General features: G+C 58.0%; 2 protein-coding genes across 2 annotated transcripts in view; both read left to right on the top strand.

Moving 5' to 3' along the window:
• Window positions 1-5633, top strand: part of ADAMTS10 (ADAM metallopeptidase with thrombospondin type 1 motif 10) — a 59078-nt gene extending 53445 nt beyond the window's left edge. Inside the window, exons 19-25 of the mRNA XM_021378391.1 lie at window positions 111-274; window positions 687-813; window positions 1496-1625; window positions 1770-1974; window positions 2175-2351; window positions 3454-3610; window positions 3953-5633. Of these exons, the coding sequence (XP_021234066.1) occupies window positions 111-274; window positions 687-813; window positions 1496-1625; window positions 1770-1974; window positions 2175-2351; window positions 3454-3610; window positions 3953-4062 (1070 nt within the window). The 3' untranslated portion in view covers window positions 4063-5633. The remainder of the gene's footprint in view (window positions 1-110; window positions 275-686; window positions 814-1495; window positions 1626-1769; window positions 1975-2174; window positions 2352-3453; window positions 3611-3952) is intronic.
• MYO1F (myosin IF) lies at window positions 6983-20293 on the top strand. Its single transcript, XM_021378393.1, has 28 exons — window positions 6983-7141; window positions 9697-9834; window positions 11263-11352; window positions 11686-11780; window positions 12142-12229; window positions 12409-12498; window positions 12604-12735; window positions 12809-12943; window positions 13018-13150; window positions 13731-13927; window positions 14016-14096; window positions 14242-14328; window positions 14421-14507; window positions 14698-14865; window positions 15019-15104; window positions 15349-15430; window positions 15520-15626; window positions 15878-15976; window positions 16049-16193; window positions 16294-16408; window positions 17032-17201; window positions 17563-17708; window positions 17878-18024; window positions 18107-18255; window positions 18448-18531; window positions 18636-18837; window positions 19654-19820; window positions 19913-20293. The coding sequence occupies exons 1-28, from the start codon at window positions 7139-7141 to the stop codon at window positions 19987-19989; spliced, it is 3300 nt and encodes a 1099-aa protein (XP_021234068.1). The 5' UTR covers window positions 6983-7138; the 3' UTR covers window positions 19990-20293.

The following is a 20293-nucleotide window of genomic DNA, read 5'->3' as shown; positions in this document are numbered from 1 at the left end:
CTGTCCTGTCCTGTCCTGTCCTGTCCTGTCCTGTCCTGTCTTACCCTATTTGTGTTTATGTGAGCATCTGTTTTGCCTTTCTGCTGACTCTGGCTCCCCTGTCCTAGCAGCATTGAGAGGTGATGCTGGTGAGTACTACATCAATGGGAAGCTCTCAATCGACCCACCGCGACGCTTCGACATCGCAGGCACCACATTCCACTACAGGAGATCCCCAGATGAGCCTGAGTCCCTGGAGGCCCTGGGACCCACCAATGTCACCCTCTTTGTCATGGTTGGTAACAGCACATTCCTTTGTGTCCCCCACCAGACCTGGTCTAAAGGGACCTTGTGGTGTCTACATGGGAATTAGAGTTAACCAGTCCCTGTCCTTGCTGCTCAGAGTAAAAGGGGCACAGAGATCAAAGGTAAATTGCACTAAATTCTCAGGTCTCCATCCCTTGACCTACCAAGATATGGAATTATTCATTTTGAGTGCATAGGATCTTGTTCTCTGATCATGTCTCTGTCATGCCTGCTCCACTGTCACCCCTGGTGGCTGCTATGTCCATAATGGAAGGGGCTGAAAGAGGGAAGGGAACTGATTTCAGCCACCCCGAATTCCAGAGAAGACACTGGGGCTTGGGGACACCATCAGAACAGCCACAGCCATGCTGGACTCTGTGGCACTGATGTGTTCTCTGCAGGTCCTCGTGCGGACAGAGCTGCAGGGGATCCGGTACAAGTTCAATGCGCCCATCAACAGAGACGCGTCCAACCAGTACTCCTGGCACTACACCCCGTGGACCAAGTGCTCGGTGCTATGTGCAGGAGGTGAGGTTTGACCCGGTGTCAGGGGAGGGAAGCTCTCCCCTGGATTCCTCGAGCTGCTTTCCCATGGGGACTGACACAAGTGGTTAATGTCATGTCTTATCATAGAATTGTTTGAGTTGGAAGGGACCTCTAGAGGTCATCTCCATGGCTATGGAGAGTACTGGAGCATCTCCAGTCCAACTCCATGGCTATGGAGAGCTTGGATGAGAGTCACTGAGAGTGGAGAGCCTCTGAAAAGCAAAGTCTAATGTTTCCTGCTTAAAGCTGAGGCCCTTGACCGGCTTCTGTGTGATAGACCTCGACTGAGGCTGATGTTTCCATCTTATCTGCCAACTGTGCCCCCAACAGTGTCTCCTGAAAGATGTCAAAAGGCAAAGTTTAGGATTTTTTCAAGGGCAGTATCATAGAATCATAGAATGGCTTAGGTTGGAAGGGACCTTAAAGGTCATCTAGTTCCAGCCCCCAGAGTACTCACTGATCCTCTGCAAGCTCTGCTGGGCACTGCTCACTCAGCCCTCTTGGAGATGCTGGACACAAAGGAGGCCTTGGTTAGGAATAGAGAAACATGCTCCAGGTTATTAAGGTGTAGCAACAAGTGGCAGAGCCGTGGGGCAGTGCCTGCAGCCTGGCTCAACTCAAGCCTCAGCCTTGCTCTCAGCCCATTGCCTCCTTCTCTCGGCAGGCAGCCAGATCCAGTCTGTTGTGTGCAGGAAACTCTCCGACAGCTCAACTGTCTCCAACCATTTCTGTAGCCCTGAAACCAAGATGCTGGAGCGGCAGAGGCCGTGCAACACCGAGCCGTGTGCCCCTGCGTGAGTACCACAGGTGGAGGGAGCATGGGTGGAAGAAGCCATTCCCAAGTCACAGTCCCCTACTACAGTCCCTAGGGGTGACACTGCCTGGGGAAATATCTCCCTAGTGCATTTTGTAAGCTTTGCTTTTCTCCCTGTCCCCAGCTGGGTGATTGGGAACTGGTCCGAATGCAGCCGAAGCTGCAACGAGGGTGTCCGCACACGCAGCGTCTTTTGCAAGCGTAAGATCTCCGCCACCGAAGAGAAGACCTTGGATGATGCCTCCTGCACCCAACCACGGCCAAAGATGCTTGAGCCTTGCAATAACCAGACGTGCCCTCCAGAATGGGTCGCCCTGGACTGGTCCGAGGTAAGTGCTCGTCTGCTGCTCTCAGCTGCCCAAATAGGTAGGGTGGTGTAAGTCACTGGGATAGAGCACTGGTGATGCTGCCCATGGAGAGGGTAACATGGGGAGTTGTCCTCTTGCAGTTGAGCAGACAGCAGCATTGATGGGGAATGCTACCATTTCTCTGCTCCTTGTTGCACGTCTCGATTGTCTCCTCCCTGCAGTGCACCCCGAGCTGTGGGCCAGGTTTCCGTCACCGCATCGTGCTCTGCAAGAGCGGCGACCACAGCGCGACGCTGCCCACCTCCCAGTGCCCCGAGGGCTCCAAACCCCCCACCAGCATGAGGTGCAACCTGCGACGCTGCCCACCCCCGCGCTGGGTGACCGGCGAGTGGGGAGAGGTATGGATGCTCCCTCCTTATCCCTGCAAATCCCACGTGAGCCTTTTACCCGTGCCCTTGGTGGCACGGCTGTCGCTGTGTCAGTGTGACGTAGGGTTGTCCTCACAGCTCCCAGCCCTGCTGGCTCTCTGCCTGCTGGAGGGATGCCCTGAGGCATTTGCAGAGCGTGCCATGAATTTCTGAGCAGCCCCTGCCAGGTTGGCGGTGCCCTCTCCCCTCCAGCCAGGTGGAGACTGAGCACTCTGGCCGCTCTGCTGCACAGAAGGCAAATATGGGTTAAAACAAAATTAAAATAAATAAAAATTCAAAATAATGATAAGAAAGGGACCAAGTGCCATCTCCACGTGGCACATTCTGCAAACTTTTTCTGAAAACCCGCCTGGATTCCCCACAGTCCCTTAGATCTAGAGCTTCAAACCTCACTGGTACCCAACAAGGAGGGGTGTCCTGCCAGGGCAGTGGGGCTGAGTGGGTGCCCACCCCTCATTTTCAGCCTGGGACTATACAGTGTCATCAGGGAGGGCTCAGTGACCCTGGGATATAGACAACCCTTGCTCTTTGTGCGCATGGAGCAGGCACACACCCACTATCACAGTCTGAGCCCCAAAGGTACCAGCACCCTCTAGCCAAGCTATAGGGTGAGGGGGGCATCTTGGGACAGTGTGGCCATAGCTGGGATGTGGCAGCAGGACAGCAGGTGGCTGGGCACAATTCAGTGTGTGTGCAACCACAAGGACACCTGGCGGTCACCGTGAGCTCAGCTGTCCCTGTGTGGGACACGGCTCATCCCTGAGACACAACGGTGAGCTGGAGTGGCTGCAAGTGAGGCCACCGTCATTCCCTTCAGCATGGCAATGCTGGCATCCCTTGTGACGTGAGAGCACAGGAGGGCTGGGAAGGGCTGGTGGGTCAGGGCTGCATGGACAGACCTTTGCAGAGAGCCCTGAAGCCTCAGACCAAGATTTTGGGGAGCAGGGCTGGAGCTCTCAGCTGTGTCACTGCTGACAAGGGAAGGAGCAATTGCTTCAAGCATCTTTTGTGCCTCCTGGGAGCCGCTGTGCCCTCTCCTCCTGCATCACAGTGTTGTGTTCTTCCCTGGCAGTGCTCCTCACAGTGTGGCCTTGGCCAGCAGCGGCGATCCGTCCAGTGCCTGGCTCACACCGGGCAGCCCTCCAGCGACTGCCTGGAGACCCTGCAGCCCCCCGGCATGCAGCAGTGCGAGACCAAGTGCGAATCAGGACCCACAGACAACCCTGAAGGTGAGGGAGGCAGTGGGATTGGGGGAAACCGCTGAGCCCCGCCAGCTTCAAAGCCACAGGGAACGGGGCACAGCTCTGGGTGCTGTGGGGTGAGGCTATGGGGCACACCTGATGCTGTCCCCTGTGGGCCGTGGCCAAACTGGTCTCCGTGACCACGGTAGATGTAGTAACAAAGGGAGGCTTTGGGTCTCTTCCTGAGCACCAACACATCCTGCTGCTCCATAGAAAACAGCCCGTGGGAGCTGGGTTGCAGGAGCTTGATGGGGAATCGTAAAAGCCACCCCACGGGGCTCCTCACCCTGAGCTCAGCTGTAACTCCACTCCCTTCTGTCACCTGTCCAGAATGCAAGGATGTGAACAAGGTGGCCTACTGCCCGCTCGTCCTGAAGTTCAAGTTCTGCAGCCGGACCTACTTCCGACAGATGTGCTGTAAAACATGCCAGGGGCACTAGGAACACGGTGACCCCATGGGAAAACTGGAAGGCAAGAGTTGTGCCAGAGGGCCACCGAGCCGGGCCCTTCCTCTCGTCCCGGGAACCTTCCCCTGGGCCCAACACAGACACTGGTCGTGCTTCCGGAGGGAGCCGGCGTCACCCCACCTGTCCCCCAAAGACACGCACCCTTCGTCCCCGAGCATCCCAATGGCAGGATCCCAGTTAAACCACTGCCGGCCGCTGCAGAGACCACGGCCAAGCGCGAGAGGAGCCAGTCACCGCGGTGGGAGAGGGAGAAGCTGGGCAGAGCGCGGCAGCAGGGACATTACTTGAAATTATGAGACTGTTATTTATTTCGTAGCGGACCCAGGTCCTGCAGGTACCGAGGCTCCCACGTCCCGAGGGCTGGGGACACGGGGACGAGTTTTCAGGTGCCACGGGTGATGTGCTTCTGGGTGGTGGATGAAGACGAGCTGCTGTGGTGGGGCAGGGTGGGAACAGGGCTGTTGTCTTCATCATTTGTGCCCCGTCACCTTGGCACCTGCAGCGGGTGATGGAGAACAGTGAGCGGAGCAGTGACACCAGTTTAACTGGGAGAGGGAGTTCTTCCAACTCTCTTAACAGCCGACTTTGATTGGGGTGTCCCTCTATTTTTCCTAAAAGCCCATGTCACTATTATGAGTATTTTTTGATTCCGGAGACGCCTCGAAGCACACACTGTCAGGGCTGAGGCGTGCTTGGGGTTGCACGATCCCTTACGGGGCGTTGAGGACTTGCTGGGCTGCAGGAAGCAAAGCCAGGGAGGATACAGGAGGAGAAGTCACGGCCACAGTGTCCCCATGGCCAAGCCGTGAAGTGGGACCAATCTGTGCCTGGCCCTGGCTGGGTCCTCCCCAGGGAATGCTGCGGCCTCCGAAGGTGCTTTGCCTCTAAGTGTGCTTTGCCTCCAAAGGTGCTTTGCCTCCAATGGTGCTCTGCCTCCGCCGGCATCTCGCTGCGTGCACCTCGGGGTGCCAGTCCCAATGCCACCCCCAGGAGACCTCCAGCGATGGGAAGAGAGCAGGTTAACATTCTTCCAGGTCCCCTCCTCCTGGCCAAACCCACCCATCTCCACAGGCCACCGCAGCCTGTGGGAGAAGACCTGAATTAGCGATGTACTAAGCATGTGCTTCTTTTTACTAGTATTATTTTGGGGCCTTTCTGCATCACAAAGAGAAGAAACCTTGTCCCAGGCCGTGCTCTGTTCCCCATGGAGGTCATCCTCAGGGTGCAGGGTCAGGGTCAGCCCCTTTCCCCGGAGGAGACCCCTCCAGCCCCGATGTGTTCCTCTCCCATCTGTATTTTCCCCTGCTCGGAGCCGATCGCAGCTTCTCTGGTGCTCAGCAATCCCCTTTGGCTGGCGAGCGGGCGTGGGTTTGTCTTCCTTCCCAGTGCAATGCTCCATTCTGACGTTTTGGGAGGGGGTGTTTTCACCTTTTTATATAGATATATATAATGAAAAAAAAAAAAGTGTTTAAAATACTAACTCTGAGGAGGAGCGACGTAACGGCATGATTTATAATAAAGGAGTAGCTACGATCCCAGGTGCAGCTTCTGGTCCCAGTGTTATTTCTCCACTGGGAAGCCTCGGTCCTGGGCAGCCCCTTGCTGTGATGCTGCTTTGCTGATGCTGGAAGAGGGATTTGTGCAGCAAAAGAGGCTCAGAGGGGTTCCCTGCACCCCAAGGGACCACAGCAGGTTTAGGGGTTTGCCCAGAGCTGCTGCATGGTATGAAGGAACCAACTTCTCCTTGGCAGACCCCAAAGCGTGAAGGGGATTGCTAAGGCTGGTTTGGGATTTTAGGGTTTTCTGTGAGGAACTGGTAGTGCAAGAGATGGAATGACAGTGTGTAATAGAGCAGAGGGCAGCAGGATGCTGTGCTGGCAGCCGGCTGAGCAGACTTCAACCCCAGCCCCAGCATTTGCCCTTCCCACAATGGCAATTTGAATGGCATTTCCCAGTTCCCATTCCTACCTCCTGAGGCATGAAGCAGTGCGATGCAGGGCACAGCGCTGAGAAATGCGGAATTGAATCCCCATCCATGCACGGATTCTACTCCGGTCCCTCCCCTCTGGCTCCCATCGTGATGCCATCGCTCACTGCCAGCAGCAGTTCTGCTGTGAGCAGCAAATCTGAGCACTTTGCTCAGTGCCTTCAGCTGTAAGGCAGCAGCTCCAGCAGCAGTGCACGTCCCTGTCCCCTCCTGCTGCTTCCTACATCGGGATCTTCCCTGAGCTGTGTCCCTCCAGTGACGTATCGGTGCAGAAATGCCCACGTCTGCATGGAAGGGCGCTGCAAGGGTGGGCTGCCCTGGGTCAGATTTCAGCCTTATAACCCTGGCCCCCTCCCATGTCCGACATCGCCATTGCTGGAGTTGATACAGAAGACTGTGGCCAAGAACTGCAGCAGGTTGGTGCTGAAATCCCAAGGAAAGAAACTAATTAACTCTGCCCACTTTGCCTTATTGCTAATTTACCTCCTCTCATTGAGACATAGCTCTGGGATGGCAGGCAGCCCTGCTCTCATCCCCCATGCACCGCAGCCAGAGAGGGCTCTGAAATGGCTGCGAGTAAAATGCTCCTCATTTGTGGTCTGTCTGATCCAAAAGACCTAAGAAAAAGAAGCAACAACCCAAAGCATCTTGATGCTAAATCCACCTTGGAGTAGAGCATCCCCTACCACAGACACATCACACTGTACCTCACAGTGGGAGAAAAGTTTCTACGGAGGCTCTGAGCATCCCGGATCCAGGCAGCATCCACCAGCACCACCCACATCCCAAGCGGTGACCTCAGCACCCATTGGCGGTGGCACTGGGGACACCCTGGGCAGGGCCACCCCAAGGCCCTCCAGCGGCAGGGAGACGCCCTCCTCCTCCCTCCCCACCCCGCCCGGCAAAAAAGGCCCTAAATGAGGAAGTAGGAGGAGGAAAAGACTGAGTTGCACTCCGTAGCTGCAACAGAAACACGAAAGAGAAGCCCATTGCCATGGACTTTGGCCCTCGGTGACAGCAGCCACGGATGCCCCGTTTCCAGGGACAGGACACAGGGACACCATGGTGAGTGCCAGAGGGATCCCTGCTGAGCTGCCTGCTCCCTCCTCTCCCTCAGGTGCTGTGGGGATGTCTCTTTGCTCTTCCTACTGCCAAGGGGCTGTCCCAGCCCTATCCCCCCTGCACCCACCTGGGTTCCTCACTGCTGCTTGGAGGTGCCACCGCGTCCCTGGTGGAGAGGGGATGGAGACACCCAGGCTTGAGGAGAAGGAGCAGGGCTGGGGCTGAGTGCAAGGGAGCAGCTGGTGATGGGTGCTTGGTGCAGGATTGGTGCAGGATTGGTGCAGGATTGGTGCAGGATTGGTGCAGGGCTGATGCTAGGACCGCTGACTCAAGCAGGATGGAGCGTAGCAGGTGGTGCGCTCAGTTCGGCACAATGCCTGCAGGGGAACCCCTGTGTTCCTCCCAGCCCAACTTCCCATCAGTGCTTCTGGTTTCAGGGCTCACGGCACAGGCAGAGCACAGAGGTGGTGTGGGGGTTGCTGGGGATCCCTGTGCTTGAGTGGGGGGACTTACTGAGTGCCCAGGGCCTTAACTCCCACCCTGGGGCTGTTGCAAGGGGAGCGGCCAGAGCTGGAAGTTGATCTGGAGGATGAAGAGGATAACGCTCAGAATGAAGGAGATGCTCAGGCACACAGCGAGCGGCTGCACAGCGCAGCCACAGCCACATCCTCCAGCCTGCAGCTCCGCTCCCTGCACAATTCTGCACGACACCGTCCCTGAGCATCACCTCCCACCAGCCCGGAGCCAGGGGACAGTGGCCAGGGCGCAGCGCAGCATCCTGCCTGCAGCAACACTGCTTTGGAGCTGTCACCTCCGCAAGGCCACCCTGACACTGTCCCCACGAGACACACACACTGTTCCCTCTGCACCTGGTGACATTTTGCATCACCATGAGAGGCTGCAGGGCTGTATCTCCACTCCCTGCCCAGCTCCAGGCCCAAAACATACGGGCAATGCCCCATCCCCAGGTGTTGGTGCCTGGGAGCATGCTGCTGGCGGTGATGCACCACGTCGTGCTGCTCTTCTTGAGGCTTCCTGTGGTTTCAGAGGCGTTGGCTGCATCTGGCCTTGCCCTATCTCGATGTGCCACCTTGGGCTGCTCCGCATCCGGCGCTCACAGGGTTATTTCTGGTGGCTCGTACCTGAGCTTTGAAGAAAAATAAGCAACGTTTCATGATAACTGCTGCGGGGCCACTCCCTCCCCATGCTCAGTGCTCCTGGGGTCACTGGGTGGGTGCACCCACACCTACAGGGGAGATGGTCCCCGTGCTGCTGTGAGGAGGGTCCTGGTGGCCTCTGCACCCACCATGCATGGGGTTGTGCACAGAGTGGCTGCGAAGGGCACTGGATGCCTGGTCCAGGTGATGCTAAAGATGCTTCTGCTTGTCTTGAGGATGGAGTGGCTCAGGGAGGTGCCAGGTCTCAGCCACTCATCTGTCCCCATCCTGGCAGGACCCATGGTGGTTGTCACACCGCTGCTCTGCAGCTCACCCCTTGCTTTGGCCAGTGGTAGAGGGGGGACAGGCCCAAACCTCGAAGCAATTCAACTCCTGCCCTGCACAACGCTCTGCTTCCCACGGGGACTCTGCCCAAGCCCTCACCCATCCCTGGGGCTCATAGGGCATTGAGCTCAGGCAGTGTCCAGTAATGCTTCAGTGTCCAACCTCCTCCCCTCCTGCAAGGCTTCTCCGCCAGCAGAGCAAACTGCAGCATCATGAAAGCCCTTCACCTCGTGGGATGCACCCAGGAAAGCCAGAAATGAGGTGGAACCACCCATGGCCCTGCTGATAAATGGGACAAACCCTTCATTCAAAGCGAGCTGGTGCTTTCCCTGCAGCTGTGCTGCATCCAGCACCCAGCTGAGCCAGGAAAGCCCCCAACCTGTGCCCGAAGAAGGAGAAGCTCTGGGTGTCAGCTCAAAAGCGCCGAGCCGCAGTCCAGGAAATGCCTGTTTTTGCCTTAATTCTGTGCCGGAAATGGCGGTGTGAGAGCAGGGTGCCTGCACAAGGAGACCCAGGGCAATGGAGGCTGCACGTCCCCATGAGCTCAGGTTGGAGTCAGCGGCAGAACCATGGGGGTCAGTGCTTGGGCTGGGGACTGTGCCCCCAGCATTTTTTCAAGGACAATGAAACAAAAGGGGAAGAAAAGAAAAGGGAAATGGAAAGAGTAAGAGGCTGGGGCCGATGGGGGAGAAGTGAAATCAGCTCTGGGAGCATTAGGGTGAAAGAGGAACCATGGGGCCAGTGGCCATGGGACCGGTGCACAGAGGGGCCATGCATGGCTCTGGTCCCCTCCTGGGATGAGGACCCTTCAAGGGGTTTTCTTTGTGCACATTGCAATCCCACCCACCTTAGGCCTTGTGCAGCCCCATGATGGCTTAAATCGCAGCCCCCAGTTTTCCTTTCTGCTACCCACAGGGACACTGTAGGGATAATCAGGGGCAGCAGGAAAGCAGGTGCTTGGGGTTCCCTGGGTGATGCTGCTGTCATTTGGCCCATTTGGGTACCAGCAGCTTTGGGGCTGGATCCTGCTGCAACTTCTGTGCCCTTTCCCTGCAGGGCAGCAAGGAGCGCTTCCACTGGCAGAGCCACAACGTCAAGCAGAGTGGTGTGGATGACATGGTGCTGTTGGCCAAGATCTCCGAGGATGCCATCGTGGAGAATCTCAAGAAGCGCTTTATGGATGATTACATCTTTGTATCCTTCCCAGGATGGGGATGGGAAGCAATGGGACTGCGCTCCAAGGCTTCGCCAGCACCCACAGCACAACCACCCCTGTATGGGGCTGGGCTGGGCTCAGGATCAGCTGGGGGGGATGCAGATGGTGGTGGCATCCCATTAGAGCTGGTGCAGTACACGTGCACCACCACTACCCAGGGGAAGGACACCTCACTCTCATCAGCAGCGTGGTCCCATTGTCTTATGGCCAGAGGTTCTGGCATCATCCTTGGCACTGGCTCAGGGTGCCCAGAGAGCTGTGAGTGCCCCATCCCTGGAGGTGCACAAGGCCAGGCTGGATGGAGCCTTGGGTAGCCTGATCTGGTGGGATTCGAAGTCCCTTCCAACCTAAGCCATTCCATGATGCTGTCATCACTGACATCATCCCCTCCTGCTGTTGCCCACACTGCATGGATGCCCACCAGGTGCTCTGCTCCAACCACAGACCCAAGCAAACCCTGGATGGGGTGGGAGCATCTATATGCATGGGACACCATTGAGCCCGTGCAGGATGCAAAGCCTCTGTCCCTTACGTGTTGTCCCCCAACCCACATGCATTTGCGGTTACAGGCTGTCACAGAGGTGACACTGCTGAGCAATGAGCATGAGGTCTGGAAGCTCTCAGGTTCCTTGTGGACGGGGAACTGTCCCCAGTTGGGAACCCAACCCAGCACCTGCTTGGGTTCACAGCCAGCTCTGTACCTAGCTGCATTGCCCCTGCTGCACTCAATCCCCGGCTCCAGGGGCAGAAGAGAAGCTCCGTGGCTGCAGAATGGGACATGATAGGAGCAGGGGTGCGGAGCACTCGCTCTGCAGCTGTGGTTTCCCCCAGTCTCAGCTCTGGCCTTACAAGGAGATGCTCAGCCCCGGCTGGAGGTGACGCAGCTCGCTGCCCACTCTGTCAGCAGCCCCAGGGCTTTAAATGTGTTTGGGGGCTGGGTTTGGGGTTGGCTTTTTTTGGTACCCCACGCAGCCTCTTTCTTCCTTTTTTCGCCCCCGTCCAGCTGTGACTCAATGCCCCACGCTTCTGCATTTCCTCAAAAGAAACCCTGAAGTTCTCCCCTGAAAACAGGACATCAGCCCCACGCCATTCCCGATTCCATCCCCAGCATCCACCCCAGGTCACCTCATTCCCACCCACCACCACCACATCTCCAGGCACAGCCCCAACCCACTCGCCTTGGGGATGCTGCAGGCAGACTGAAAGGCTGAGGGAGCACCAAGTCCTGAACTGAATCCCTTGTGAGAATCCTGGTGCTGTGTTCGAAAGAGGCAGGGACCCCCTGACACCCATTGCTGCTGCTGATGCATTGGGCAGGAAGGGGAACAAGGGACATGGGATACAGGACATGGGACATGGGGCACGGGGCATGGAAGAGGATACATGGACCTTGACCTGCTGCCCAGACCTACATCGGGCCGGTGCTCATCTCTGTCAACCCCTTCAAGCAGATGCCTTATTTCACCGACAAGGAGATCGAGCTGTACCAGGGGGCGGTGAGGCTGCAGGGCTGGCAAGGGGCTCACAGGGCTTCAATAGCTTTAATTTGGTGTATTTGCATGCAAGTACTTGGGGTTGTCCCATTAGCTTTGGGTTTTGCAGGGGTCAGTGCTCCTAAACGGTGTAAGAAATGTGAGTACATGAGGGAAATTCAGCCCATAGTACACACCAAAGAGACCTAAACCATACCCCAGTGCCCTGCTCTGCGCCACGCTCTTCTGCAGGTGCAGGGGATTGAAGCAAGCACCCAGTGCTGTGCTGCTGCCTCCTGCACATGTGGGCAGTGTTAAGGAGATCTCAGTATCACCATCCTTACACCCCTGTTTTAGGCTCAGTATGAAAATCCCCCACACATCTACGCCCTGACGGACAACATGTACCGAAACATGCTGATCGATGGGGAGAACCAGTGCGTCATCATCAGGTAAGGGGTGGCCGGGTGCCCCCAAACCCTTCCCCAGCACTTGGGGTGCCCCAGGCAAACACAGGACGAGGGGAGGCTGCAGCCCAGTGCAGTCCTGGGGGCTGTGGTCCCAGGCAGAGACTGAGCTTTGTGCAATGCGCTTTTCCGGCTGAGTGTTGCAAGGAAGGGGTGAGGAAGTGGGGCAAGGCTAAAACTTCCCCTTCAGCTCCCCCTCCAAAATCCAGCACCTCCTACTGCAGCTCCTCGCCCAGCTCTGTCCGTGTCCCAGAGCCACCTGAGGGACCAGGGACTCCCCAGCATCCCACGAGACCACCCCGTGGGCCCCCATTTCACCTCTCCTCTGCTTTTGACATTTGCACAGCGGAGAAAGCGGTGCTGGGAAAACAGTAGCAGCCAAATACATCATGGGCTACATCTCCAAAGTGTCTGGTGGTGGAGACAAGGTGCAGGTAGGGCTGACCCCCACCCTGTAGCCATTGCTTCACCTCCCAACACCTCTGCTCCCCAATCCCTGCAAGGAGCAGCTCCAAGGGTTGGGGTCCCAGCTCTGTTCCCAGACCTCTGGGGCAGCTGCTGTGAGTGCAGGCACGTGGCCTCACTCAGCCTTATGCCCTGCTCTGGCCACCAGCACGTGAAGGACATCATCCTGCAGTCCAACCCACTGCTGGAAGCCTTTGGCAATGCCAAAACCGTCCGCAACAACAACTCGAGCCGCTTCGTAAGTCACAAGGGCTGGCACAGAGCGTGCTGACTGCTGGCACCGTGCGGTGTCACAGACAGGATCTGTCCCCACGGATGCACTCACAGCTCTATGCCCACATAGGGGAAGTACTTTGAGATCCAGTTCAGCCGGGGCGGAGAGCCCGACGGGGGGAAGATCTCCAACTTCCTGCTGGAGAAGTCGCGGGTGGTGAGCCAGAACGAGCAGGAGAGGAACTTCCACATCTACTACCAGGTATGGGGCAGCGGGGCCGGCTGGGTGCGGGGCCACAGGGCCGGTGACTGCAGCCCCCCCTGATTTCTCCCAGCTCATTGAAGGAGCTTCCCAAGAGCAGCGGCAGAACCTGGGCATCATGAGCCCCGATTATTACTACTACTTGAACCAGTCAGACACGTACCAGGTGGAGGGCACGGATGACCGCAGTGATTTCCTTGAGACCATGGTGAGTGCCCCCAGGAGTGTTCCCAAAGCTGCCTGAGGCCCAGCTGGGGCTGACGACCCCCTGTGTGCCCCCAGAATGCTATGCAGGTCATCGGCATCCGGGGTGAGGACCAGCAGCTGGTGCTGCAGATCGTTGCTGGGATCCTCCACCTGGGGAACATCAGCTTTCGGGAGGAGGGCAATTATGCCCGGGTGGAGAATGCTGACTGTGAGTAGCTGAATTCTTCCTTTTTCCAAGGAGCAAGCTTTGGTGCCCACAGAGACCCTTGGCAACGAATCACAACCTCTCCATAGCACTAATGACCTAGCAGAGAGGTAGCATCAGTATCTTCCCCACATACCCAAATCTGATGCGTCAGTGCAGGTTAGGGGCTGAATGGCTGGAAAGGTGCTCTGCAGAGATGGATCTAGGTGTCCTTGTTGACCAGCAGTTGATCAACTCTTGACCAGTGACTGAACAACAGTTGACCAACAGTTGACAAATGGTTGGCCAGCAGTTGACCAATGGTTGACTACAGGTTGACCATGAACCAGCAGTGTGCCCTGGTGGCTGAGAAGTCCAGTGGGACCCTGGGGTGCATTGGGAAGAATGCGGCCAGCAGGGTGACAGAGGTGCAAAGGTGCTCACCTTTGCTCTGTCCTGGGGAGGCCACACCTGGAGCACCGGGCCCAGTTCTTGTCCCATATCTCGTAAAGCTGCCCCATTGCTGGCCCCCATTGTGTTTGGTGGGATCGGGGAGACATCATACGGGGAGGAGTTGCAGGCAGCCCTGACCCCCTCTGCCCAGCTCTGGCCTTCCCTGCCTACCTGCTGGGCATCGACCACGACCGCCTCAACGACAAGGTCACCAGCCGCAAGATGGACAGCAAGTGGGGCGGCCGCTCCGAGTCCATCACCGTCACCCTCAACGTGGAGCAGGCAGCCTACACGCGGGATGCCCTGGCCAAGGGGCTCTATGCACGCGTCTTCGACTTCCTTGTGGAGGTGGGTGCCCGGGGTTGGAGGAGCATGGCCATGGGACGGGGACGTACACCACTCACTTGAACTGGCTCCCGCTGTCCCTTTCCTGCAGTCCATCAATAAGGCCATGCAGAAACCCTACGAGGAGTACAGCATTGGGGTGCTGGACATATATGGCTTTGAAATATTTCAGGTGAGTGAAATGGCTTTGCTGTGGGAGCCCAGCTGAAGTCTGCCTTGCTCCAGAGGAGGGGACCTGGAGTAGTACTGCTGTTTGGGATCACCCGGATGTAGAAGACAACTCAACCCCTTCTTTTTCTTCTTCTATCATTTTGCAGAAAAATGGTTTTGAGCAGTTCTGCATTAACTTTGTGAACGAGAAGCTGCAGCAGATCTTCATTGAGCTCACCCTGAAGGCAGAGCAGGTATGGGGAGGCTGAAATCCCAGTTCCACCACCCTGCACATGTCCCATGGGTATAGAGCCGGAGTCCCTCCAGCTCTCTGGTGCTCCCCCAGGAGGAGTATGTGCAGGAGGGCATCAAGTGGACCCAGATCCAGTATTTCAACAACAAGGTGGTGTGCGACCTGATAGAGAACAAGCTGGTGAGTGGGGGGCAAGGACCAGCCCTGCTGGGTGCACCCCCAGGGAACAGCAGCTCCATGTCTTGCACCCAAAGTGCAGCTCAGTGCAGAGCTTCTTCGAGCAGCACAGGGCACCCATCCACAGCCAGGTGCAGGATTGAGCCCTGCCTGCTGTCTTTGGTCAGCCCTGACTTTGCTCTCCCTCTCCCAGAACCCTCCTGGGATCATGAGTGTCCTGGATGATGTCTGTGCCACCATGCACGCCACTGGTGAGGGTGCAGACCAGACGCTGCTGCAGAAGCTGCAGGCGGCTGTGGGCACCCACGAGCACTTCAACAGCTGGAGCTCGGGCTTCGTCATCCACCACTATGCAGGCAAGGTGCGGCACCCTGCACTTGGCACCCAGCACCCCACACCTTGTACCCCGCATCCTGCACCCCACATCCTGCACTCAACACCCAGCACCCCACATCCTGCACCCTGCACCCCTCAGCCCCCGCACCCCACATTCTGAGCTCCCTCCTGCCCTCAGGTCTCCTACGATGTGAACGGTTTCTGCGAGCGCAACCGGGACGTGCTCTTCACTGATCTGATCGAGCTGATGCAGAGCAGCGAATAGTGAGTCCAGGCAGCGCGGCGGTCCCTTGGGCCACCCCCCACAAAGGAAGGGGTAGAGGGCAGCACTCTCAAAACCCAGCCCATAACACTTTGCTGGTTCTGTCCTTACTGGAGCTGGTGGCTTGGGGTGCTCAGCATCACCTCACGGAGCATGCAGGATGTGCAGGGCTGTGCAGAGGGCACACAGGGCAGGGTGCCCACCCACCCGGTAGCTCTCACCTGGGGGCTCTCCTCTGCCTTTCAGTGCTTTCATCCGGATGCTTTTCCCAGAAAAGCTCGATGCTGACAAAAAGGGCCGCCCAACCACCGCAGGCTCCAAAATCAAGGTGGGTCCTGGGGGCTGCAGGGCGGCAGCTGGGGGCTGCTGGGCTCCCACCGCCACCTTTAACACTCCAGAGGTCGATCTTTGCCACAGAAACAGGCTAACGACCTGGTGAACACGTTAATGAAGTGCACACCACACTACATCCGCTGCATCAAGCCCAACGAGACCAAGAAACCACGGGACTGGGAGGAAAGCAGGTAACAGAGAGGGCTGCGACGTGTCACAGGGCACAGAGACAGCAGCTGGTGCTGGGGTGGTGGCTGTCCTCCAACAGCTGGGACCCTGCCCTGGTACTGCTGTGCCAGGAGAGCACGAGGGGAGTGTTGGGGACATGTATCTCTCTGCATGTGCATCCCCATGGGGCTCCATCCCAGCCCCAACCCACACGCCTGCATGGGCACAGAGCCATGGGGATGGGTAGAGCCGTGCCACCGTGTGCTCCCTGCAGGGTGAAGCACCAAGTGGAGTACCTGGGGCTGAAGGAGAACATCCGTGTGCGCCGGGCAGGTTTCGCCTACCGCCGAATCTTCCACAAATTCCTGCAACGGTGAGGGGACGGGGGGCTGCATGGAAGGGGGACCCATGGCTTGGGCACCACTCACAGCCCCTTTGCCGGCAGCTATGCCATCCTCACCCCCGAGACGTGGCCGTCGTGGCGTGGGGACGAGCGGCAAGGCGTGCAGCACTTGCTGCGCTCCGTCAACATGGACCCGGACCAGTACCAGATGGGTCGGAGCAAAGTGTTCGTCAAGAACCCCGAGTCGGTGAGTGATGCGGGCACGGTGGGCAGCTCAGCATTGGGTCAAGCAGCACGGGGGTCGGACCCTGCCCAAGGCTCAGCACTCACCTGCCCCCACCCCGCAGCTCTTCCTCCTGGAGGAGATGCGGGAGCGGAAATTTGACAGCTTTGCCCGGGTGATCCAGAAGGCCTGGCGCCGGCACATCGCCATCCGGAAGTACGAGCAGATGCGGGAGGAGGGTAAGGCTGTGATGACGGGGACACCGGTGTCCTTCGTAGGGTGCCCTTGGCCAGGGACAGCCCCGCTCCTAATTAGGGCTGTAATGAGGCACAGTGATGAGGGACATTCATAGAATCACAGAATCACTAAGGCTGGAAAAGACCTCCATGGTCATCAGTCCAACCATCAAGCCATCACCACCTGTTCACTCATAGAATCATTAAGATTGGAAAAGACCTCTGAGATCACCATGTCCAACCAAAAACCCATTGCCTCATGCCCACTAATCATGTCTCAAAGAGATATGCATGGAGATACCCGGATTCTTTTCCTACACCTTGAGGAAGGAGTGGGTTTCTTGCTCCTGTTTCCAGCCCTGGGAAAGCTGTGGGGCAGCCCCTCACTGTCTGGATGCATTCTGCTGCCTGCAAAAGAGATGGAGATGATGTTTGCAGAGGGATGGGAAAGGCCAACCACCATCCACCACCATTGGCAATTTCCAACCCTCCCAAGCACATAGTGAAAAAGCAAGAGAAAACGGAATAGCCGTACCCCTCCCTCCTGCAACATGAAGTTTTGGGGACAACTGCTGTGTTGCATGGCCTGGTGATGCCCAACCAACATTGCTTTGGGTCCCATGCAGCCTCCAACATCCTCTACAACTTCAAAGAGCGGAGGAGGAACAGCATCAACCGGAATTTTGTGGGTGATTACCTGGGCATGGAGGAGCGGCCGGAGCTGCGGCAGTTCCTAGCCAAGAGGGAACGAATCGACTTCGCCGACTCCATCACGAAGTACGACCGCAGGTTCAAGGTGAGGGGAGCAGGGGACAGGCCAAATTGGGTTTTGTGGTGGCAATGCAATGCAATGTAATGCAACCCTAACCCTAACGCTAACCCTAACCTCATCCTAACCCTAAGCCCATTGCAATAGAATGGAATGCAATGCAATGAAATGAAATCCAATCCAATGCAATGCAATGGAACACAGTGCAACCCTAACCCTAACTCCAACCCTAACCTCATCCTAACCCTAACCCTAACCCTAACCCAAATGCAATACAACAGAAGGCAATCCAATGAGATGAAATGAAATACGAGGAAACTAAATCCCTTGGGTGGGACATTCTGCCCCTCAGCAACCATCTCTCACCCCCTGAGCCCACCTTTTCCAGCCCATCAAGCGTGACTTCATCCTCACCCCCAAGTTCTTCTACCTGATCGGGAGGGAGAAGGTGAAGAAAGGCCCCGAGAAGGGGCAGATCAAGGAAGTGCTCAAGAAGAAGGTGGAGATCCAGGCAGTGAGCAGTGTCTCGCTGAGGTGTGTTCCCCCAGACCATCCCCATCCTTTGGCACCCTGAACCCAACCCCACTGCTGGCAAAGCCATGGGGACAAGGGATCCCCATTCCCTCTGTGTCCCTTTGGGAGGCCCCCCGGGGCCTGTTGGGGTGTGTGTACCCCCCTGTGACACCCCTGGGGCTGCCCCCAGCACCCGGCAGGATGATTTCTTCATCCTTCACGAGAAGGACGCCGACAATTTCTTGGAGTCCATCTTCAAGACAGAGCTGGTCAGCCTGCTGTGCAAGCGCTACGAGGAGCTGACCCGCAGCAAGCTGCGCCTCAACTTCCAGGACACGTAAGGACAGGGATGGGGAGAGGGGACAGAGCAGTCTGAGGCCACGGCCCCCTGGCCCTCACGGCCCCTCTCCTCCTCCCAGACTACAGTTTCGAGTGAAGAAGGAGGGTTGGGGCGGTGGTGGCACACGCACCGTCACCTTCACCAGAGGACAGGGTGACGTGGCTGTCCTCAAAGCTGGAGGCAAAACGCTGACGGTCAGCATTGCGGATGGGCTGCCCCGGAACTCCAGTGAGTGATGGTCCTGGGGAACCCAGGGGGGACAGGACAACCAGGGCCAGAGGGAATGACTGGGGCCTGGGGACACTGGGGCGAGCCACTGTGTGCCCTGTGGGGTCTGCATTTTGCACAGGAGGGATGTGCTTCTAATGGGGTCCCCATGGAGGATGTCACCTAATGGGGTCTCGTATCCCCCAAAAACAGAGCCCACCAGGAAGGAGGTGATGCAGAGCAAAGGCGGCGGCAGGCGGCCACCACCATCCCGCAGTGCCCCCCCACCACCCCACGGTGAGCACTGCCTTTGGGCCCCCATCCTTCTCCAGCTGTCCTCATGGAGGACCCCCATTATGGGTGCTCCTTCATAATACACCATCCCTGGGGGGGGGTTCCAGGTACCTACAGGAACGGCGCTCCCCAGTTCCCACGTGGGGACGGTCAGGCCAAGCGGGACACCTACAGGGCACCCCACAAGCAGGCACGGGCCCCCCCGGCCACCGCACTGCCCCCCCAGAATGCCAGCCGCCGGTCGAAGGCACGGCCCCCATCCGAGCAGAACATGGAGTTCCTCAATGTCCCTGACCAAGGGGTGGCTGGGTAGGTCCAGTGCCCACCGCCCCATCCTCCGGTCCCATTGCCATGGGGACAAATTGGGCAAAGCGGGAGGTGGGAGCAGGATGGGGCTGGGGGCATGGGATGCAATCCCTGGTGCTCGTGCCTGGTGTTCCCACCACCCCATCCTCGCATCCCATCAGGCAAATTGGCTGCACTGGGAGGTGAGAGCAGGATGGGTTGGGGATGTGGAATGCCACCCTCGGTGCTCATGCTGTGCCCCCATCCTCCCATCCCACTGCCATGGGGCCAAACTGGGCAGAGTGGGGGGTGGGAGCAGGATGGGGACATGAGATGCTCCCTTCAGTGTTCATGCTGTCTCCTCACCACCCCATCCTCTCATCCTTTTGCCATGGGGACAAACTGGGCATACTGGGAGGGGGAGGTGGGAGCAGAATGAGGTTGAGGACATGGCATGCCCCCCCCAACTGCTCTCACCGTGTCCCCATGGTCCCATCCTCCCATTCCACGGCCATGGGGACAAAGTGACCGCACTGGGAGACAGGAGCAGGATGGGGCTGGGGTCGTGGAATGCCAGCCCTGGTGCCCACGCTGTGTCCCCAGCACCCCATCTTCCCATCCTATTGCCACTGGGACAAATTGGTCAAACCAGACAACGTGGGGAGGCGGGAGCAGTACGGGCTGGGAACACGGGATGCCCCCCCCCAGTGCTCACGCTGCGTCCCCACCACCCCACCCTCCCATCCCACGGCCGCGGGGACAAACTGGGCAAGCTGGTAGGTGGCAGCAGGACAGGGTTGTGGATATGCCACGCTCACGCCTGGCATTCCCATCGCACAGCATGCAGCGGAGACGCAGCGTGGGCCAGCGGCCCCCCCCCGCCAGTCGCCCCAAGGCGCAGCCCAAAGCGGCCGTGCCGCGCTGCCGGGCGCTCTACCAGTACATCGGGCAGGACGTGGACGAGCTCAGCTTCAACGTGGGGGACGTCATCGACATCCTCCTGGAAGGTACCGCCCAGCGCCTGGCTCCCCGTGGCCACCCCATATTTCACCCCGTTGATTTTTCCTCTGATTCCTCCCTCCCCCCCCCCGCCTCGCAGATATCTCGGGTTGGTGGAAGGGACGGCTGCACGGCAGGGAAGGGCTGTTCCCCGGGAACTACGTGCAGAAGATCTGAGCCGGGCGCTGAGGACACAGAGGCGTGTGCCACCCCGTGGTGCTGTCCCCAACGCTGGCTCCCCCCGGGGCCATCGCCAGGTCCCATCCCGTCCCTGGGCTGTGCCAGTGGCAGCACCAAGCTGTGCAGCGGAGCAGGGACTCTTTGCTGCTTGTTCACACGGGGTTGTGGAACTGCAGAGGTGACTTTGGGGCACAATAGGATTCATTTTGGTAACTATAGAGGTAAAGATACCGGCGGTGGCTTTGGGACTACGGCATCGATGCTGCTTTGCAAACACAGCACATCAGAGTCGGACTCAAAA

This window comes from Numida meleagris, chromosome 27, assembly GCF_002078875.1.
Source record: "Numida meleagris isolate 19003 breed g44 Domestic line chromosome 27, NumMel1.0, whole genome shotgun sequence".
Taxonomy (NCBI): Eukaryota; Metazoa; Chordata; class Aves; order Galliformes; family Numididae; genus Numida; species Numida meleagris.
Note: the sequence above shows the minus strand (reverse complement) of the source record. Positions and strands in the feature narration are given on the sequence as shown.